Raw genomic sequence first — 6000 nt, 5'->3', positions numbered from 1 at the left:
TCCACATTTCGAGAATCTTCAGCAGCCTCTGCCCAATCCTGAGGGGTCTTGCCCTCACGGTCATGTAGTCTCAAATCCCCGCCAGCTTCCAAGATCCTGCACAGTATGCTGGGATTGCAGGAGAATGCTGCAGCATGCACTGGGGTGCTGCCATTAAAAGTGCGTCTGGAATTAAATGTAACACGTACAGTTTGTTCTCAACTTCTATGTCATTCTGAAATTCTTGATCCAATTTCAAACTTAAAATTACAAAGCAAAATCCTATACAAACAAGGAAGATTTAAATGATAAACATACAAATTCTGAAGTACTCACACTGTAATCATACAGTCATCCAGCCATTCACTCTCCGATACCTGATCTATCTTATTCAGAGCCACAGAGGAACTGGACCTTATCCTGGCACTTAACAAACAGAAGGCAGAGAAACAATCCTGGATGGATTTCAGTCCAATGCAGTACACAATACAAGACTGTCATACTTAATGTGATACTTAAGCTGTTCTAAGAAATGACAATAAACCTTGCTGAAGAGGAGAACAATGTGTATGAATCCTTGGGCACTCTAGTTTCATGATACTCACTTGTTTGGGTTTGCTCCATACTGCAATAACAGGTCAGTCTCCTGGTAATGCCCAAAAAGTGCAGATATGAAGAGAGGGGTCTGTCCAGCCGTATTCTGGCACTCCACATCAACCCCTAAACAAAGTAGTACAAAAGAAAATGGCTGAAAAAAATCAACAGACTGAAAGCTAAAGTTATGCTACAATTAAAATTCTAAAGTTATGTTACAACCAAAAGTTAGATTTTCTGGAGTCCCTTAGAAGAGCCACAGATTACAAAATGTGGATCTGAGAAGCTCAACCACTTGCTTCCTTTTGCATCTATCAACATTCTTATATGCAAAGCTGCAATACATTTCAATACCCATTAATTACAGTCTGTACACTGACAAAACTATTACAACAAAACAGTATTGTTTAACAGCCATTATATCTTACAGGTTCATAGGTAAGTACTAGGCTATCTGCCCAAGGGCATTTATAAGCCTAGCCAGAGTATGTTGGCTTTCGCCACTCCCTTAGATTAGTTCCCTGTGACTGTGACAGCAGAGCCATTAGTTCCCTGCACCTCTGTCCAGCAGAGCCACTGCAGTGATCCCCGGGGTAAATTTTCTGTTTCCCATGGACCCGTCAAGGTTTCTCTTGAAGAGTGCTAGTGAGGGGCTCTGCCTGATGTATACTGGAATTTTGTTCCAAAGCATGGAGAGCCTCTGGGTCAGGAATCTATCCCTCCAGCATGTCCTATTTATCGTTGTGGTAAGGTTTATATCCCTAGAGTGTGTGGCTCTCACGGACTGATTTTTTTTAGGTGGAGTATGTCCATCAATTCTGGGTTGGACATGGCCTTATATGTCAGGCAGAGATCACCTCTGAGTAAGTGGTATGCAACCGAGTACAGCTGGAGTTTCTTTAGTCGGGCTGCATAGCTCATCTGTTTGAGACCAGTAATCCTCTTGGTGAGGTATTTCTGTGGTCTTTCCCACTGTTGAAGGTGTCTTGTAAGGAACATTCCAAATGGGGGTGTTGTATTCTAAAATGGGTCTAATACGTGATGAGTAGAGAGGCACAATAACCTCCTTTGATCTGGATGCAAACTCTTTTGAGATTAGGTGGGCCACATAGAAGGATTTTCAAACCACCTTGGCAATATGATTACCAAAGGAGAGATTACTATCTACATGGGTCACCAGATCCCTTATTACTTTTTCTGTATTTAGGGGACTACCACCTATGTGGTAGTTTGCGGGTACTTTGTTTTTTCCAAAGGGGATGACTATGCATTTTTTGGCATTCAGCTTGTGGCCATGATTTTGACACCAGGTATCCATCTCAGTGAGACCCTTCTGGAGGGTGTCTGTATCAGCCGGTGAATCAATTATGGCTCCTAGTTTGCAGTCATCTGCAAACTTGGTCAGCAAAAGTCCTCACGTGCTTGCCTGTACCTCTGAGAAGTATATACCGAACAGGAGGGGTCCTAGGACTGAGTCCTGGGGGAACGCCACATGTAACCGTTTTAGAGTCGGACCTAGAGTCTGCAACTCTCCCCGTGTGGGTTCTGTCCTTGAGCCAATTTGCAACCCATCTCGTGATGTAGGGGTTAATGTTCAGGTTGGTGAGCTTGTCTATAAAACCAGAATGGGGAATGGTGTCGATAGCCTTTGCGAGGTCTAGGTAGGCTGTGTGGACCTCCTTAACCTCGTCTAATGCTTGGTAACTGTCTTGAAAAAGTTCACCAGGTTTAGGAGGCATGATCTGCCCTTAACAAAGCCAAACTGGGTGGGGTCCAAAGTTTGGAGGTTCCCAATGGCTCTGTTAATGAGTTCCATGATGATGCGTTCCATAGCCTTGCAGACCAGGCTAGTCAGACTTATAGAGCGATAGTTCCCAGGGTCCATTGTGAAGCCACCTTTGTGGAGTGGGATAACTGTTGCTGTGCGCCACTCTGTGGGTACGTAGCCTGTAGAGAGGCTGAGCTTGAATAGTGAGTTTAGGTGGGGGGGGGGGGTGAGTTCATTTTGGAGCTCTTGTAGGACACAGCCTGGGACACCGTCCGGTCCCATTGAGGCTGTGTTTTTGGCTTTGGATATGGCTGTTTTAACCTGTGTGTCGGTGATTGCCAGGGCCTTACATTCTTCTGGTATGGTTATGGGCCTAATAACCCATCTAAATTATCAAGTAACCATATGCCACATAATGCCCACAGATGGTGCTATTAGTCAGGGGGTGCTTGTCAGCCTTAGATTCAGAATAAATTACTATTTTCTGTTTCGTCTGACTCCATACATAATGACCATAAAGACTCCCTGTATTGGCCTTGTGTCCATCTGTTTCCTCACCATGGAGTATCCAGGGTGAGGGTGACAGCCAATCTAAGGAGCCATCATCCAAGCAGCCATTAAGGTGGCTTGTGCCCTTGACTGCAACCTGGCAATAAGAGTGTTTTCTGTGTAGGGCTCTAACCCCTTTTTCCAGCTGACTGATGTGAGTACCCATGTAACAGTAGGGACTTTCTACGTCCTCCCCGGGTCTATATTACCAAATCGAAAACCCCTTTATGTGAACACCTAAACGTCAACACCTATAAAGCGAACCGCGACAATCCTGAACGCACTAAACAGTGAAAAATAAAATAACGAACTGTCATAATCAGCCAACCCCACCATCCACTACATACTACCTACCCAAACAAAATAAACAAACCACATACTTACACTAACTAAACCCTACTTCTAACCTAAAGTAAAGCACCAAAACCCTACTTCTAACCCTACAATAAACCCCACATACACAACTATCTATGCACTATCCTTAACTCCTCTCTACCCTAAGGTCCATAACTACCGCACACTTCCCCTACAGACATACACCCTAAAAAAATAAATAAATAATACACATACATACAGTTAAATAAAACCCTACTTCTAACACTACACTAACTCTTACATACATTACCTATCTATTCACTTACCTTAACACACATCCTAACCCTAAAGTCCTATCTATCGCACACTTTCCTTACGGAGCTATACCGCAGACGGGCCAACCATTACAATTCGACATTAAAATTTTCGTTATTTTGGACGTTCGGCGTTTCCATCTTTCATGCAATACGTGTCGCTCTTTTCGTATTCGCGATTACGGTCTTTCGATCTGCTAATAGGAACCTGCCTTCCCCATGTATGTGTGCTGATAATGGCTATCATCATCCGCTTGGGATTGTCCAGCCCAGAACTCTGGTGCTGGCCTTTTTGGTACCTGCAAGCTTCCACTTGTTTGATAGCTACTGTCCAACTAGTTTCTGCAAGCCTTAGCTTGCACGGGGGGGGCTACTGGCCAACTGTTAGTCAATTCTACCTCCTATCCAAATAGCATCAGCTACCCACTCCCACTTACCCACCTTGCTTTTCCCACAACTAAGCTATTTGGACACAGGTCATATGGGTCATTGTCAGGGTTTTATCCGACTATTCTACACAGTCAGACTAAATTATATCACTGTGACCCTTGCAGTAAGAAAACTCCATATTTTAAAGCAGTGAACAGGTATTAAGTTGCTTTTTTAAGTAATGCAATTAAACACTGTAGTAAGCAATGGACACCAAATGAGTCAGGTGACAACATGGCACCGCTGAACTGTGTGAGATCCCATGCTCTGACCACAGACCTGCTGCACTTTCCTACAGGAAGATGTATGTGACAAGTGTATGGAGTGGGATAGCTAGACGATAAACAGGGACATGTGCAGTCAGTCTGGAATACACAGAAGCTCAACATGTTGCCTCTTTAACAAAAGTAAATGCAGGACTGTGCCACAGAAGTAGTCTAAAAGTAGTGACATTTCCACAGGAAATTAATAAAGATATAAACCACAGATTGGCAGTTATATAGAAATTTCTGCAAAGGAAACTATTCACTATGCAGATCTCAACCAATCAGACATCACCTGAGTCTGGTAAACTTTCTACATCTTCTTTTCAACCTTTAACTTCTTAAGTTTTCTACATACTAGGATGACACCCTGTCATCCTAGTAGGTAGAGAACAAAGTATAGGATTTGTCTGCTGTCCACCTTCAGAATCATGCTGGACCATGCCACGCTGCAACATTTTGAATGGGTGAATAGTTAGTCATTTTGATGCCAAGAATCAATCAGCCCTTCCATTCTACCTTGAGGAGACTGTCATCCAGGCTGCCATCAATATTTTCTTGTGTTGGCCTAACTTTTACCCCCAGGTGGTTGAAGTGCATGCTAACTTACACAATGCTCTGCCATGCCTTTGGTGCGTGCATGCCCCCATACATACCCCAAAGAAGGCTATTCAGTATTGCAGTTTGACACAGCACAGTGCAAGCCCTTGGTCTGTCTGCTGCTTGTTGTACTCCTGCTTTATCACAGAGTCCCGACACCCCCCCCCCCCATCCATTAGCTGTTCACTCACACCCTTCCTGGTCAACTTCTCTAATACCCAGGCTAAAAAAAGATTCCGGGTCAGCTAGGTCATAGCCAGGTCTTCATCCTTCCATGCCATGGAGCCAACAACTAGTACAAGTTTAAGCTGACAGTTCAAGTACAGCTCTCTGTAAGGAGGAGATGTTAAAAATCAACGCTTACTACATGCTGTTTATACATCCTTTTATGCTCACAAATTCTCAATATTTTAAGTGTACAGCCTATAGTAATTACTGGAAGAATTAATTTCTAATGTGTACAGAGAGTTCATCCAACACCTGAAAAGTATTCAATAATCTACTTGGAACAGGGCAATCAAGTATACCTTTTTATATCTGGTTAAACTGTTCATATTTCAACTGATCTTATTACAATCTTCAATCAACAATCACTTCTTTTTCAATTAACTCTCCAAAAAGTTTTAATGATGAATTCATTGGTGGATTAAACAAACTCTTTCTAGACATTTCACCTTGATTTAGGTGTACACCTTTAAAATAAATCTGTAAATTAAGCTGCCTAATAAATAACATGATATCAATTAATGTGTTTACCAATGAACCAAGGCATGTAGGAACAAAATGAAATCCTTTAGTAAATAAACTAAAATAAGTCTTATTAACTACTAAATCTGTAAAGTTATAAATACTAAAATTATTTTGTTTGCAAACTCTTGAATCCACGTCATTCCAGATCATGTCCTGGTTAACATCCTGTGTATTATCAAGGGGTAAGGGTGAAACATCAGAATCTATCAATAATACCGAATTCTCCCTGGGTGCCCCCTCCCTGTAAAACTGGGGATTCTGATGAGTAATTCCTTTGCTTTTCGGATAACCTCTTGCTTCTCCTCACCATTCCCTCCCCTAAAGGGTGACCAAAGTTTGTTTGTGTCTTTCGGCTCTTTCCGGTTAGGGGTCGCCACAGCGGAACTCCGGTCCGCTAATGATTGGCAATAGATTTTTACATGCCAAGTTGCCAGCCCTG

The 6000-nt window shown here is 42.7% G+C and overlaps 1 protein-coding gene across 1 annotated transcript in view; it reads right to left on the bottom strand.

Annotated features, from left to right (window-relative positions):
* LOC122814477 (inactive serine/threonine-protein kinase TEX14-like) overlaps window positions 1-6000 on the bottom strand; it is a 555764-nt gene that overhangs the window by 475736 nt on the left and 74028 nt on the right. The window contains exons 3-4 of the mRNA XM_044087056.1: window positions 585-699; window positions 1-165 (exon numbers count right to left, since the gene is read on the bottom strand). The exon at window positions 1-165 is cut by the window's left edge and continues 1 nt beyond it. Coding sequence (XP_043942991.1) covers window positions 1-165; window positions 585-699 — 280 coding nt within the window. The remainder of the gene's footprint in view (window positions 166-584; window positions 700-6000) is intronic.

The sequence above is a fragment of the Protopterus annectens genome, chromosome 10.part0 (genome assembly GCF_019279795.1).
Source record: "Protopterus annectens isolate FY-2018-M chromosome 10.part0, PAN1.0, whole genome shotgun sequence".
Taxonomy (NCBI): Eukaryota; Metazoa; Chordata; order Ceratodontiformes; family Protopteridae; genus Protopterus; species Protopterus annectens.
This window is presented reverse-complemented; position numbering and strand designations above follow the sequence as displayed.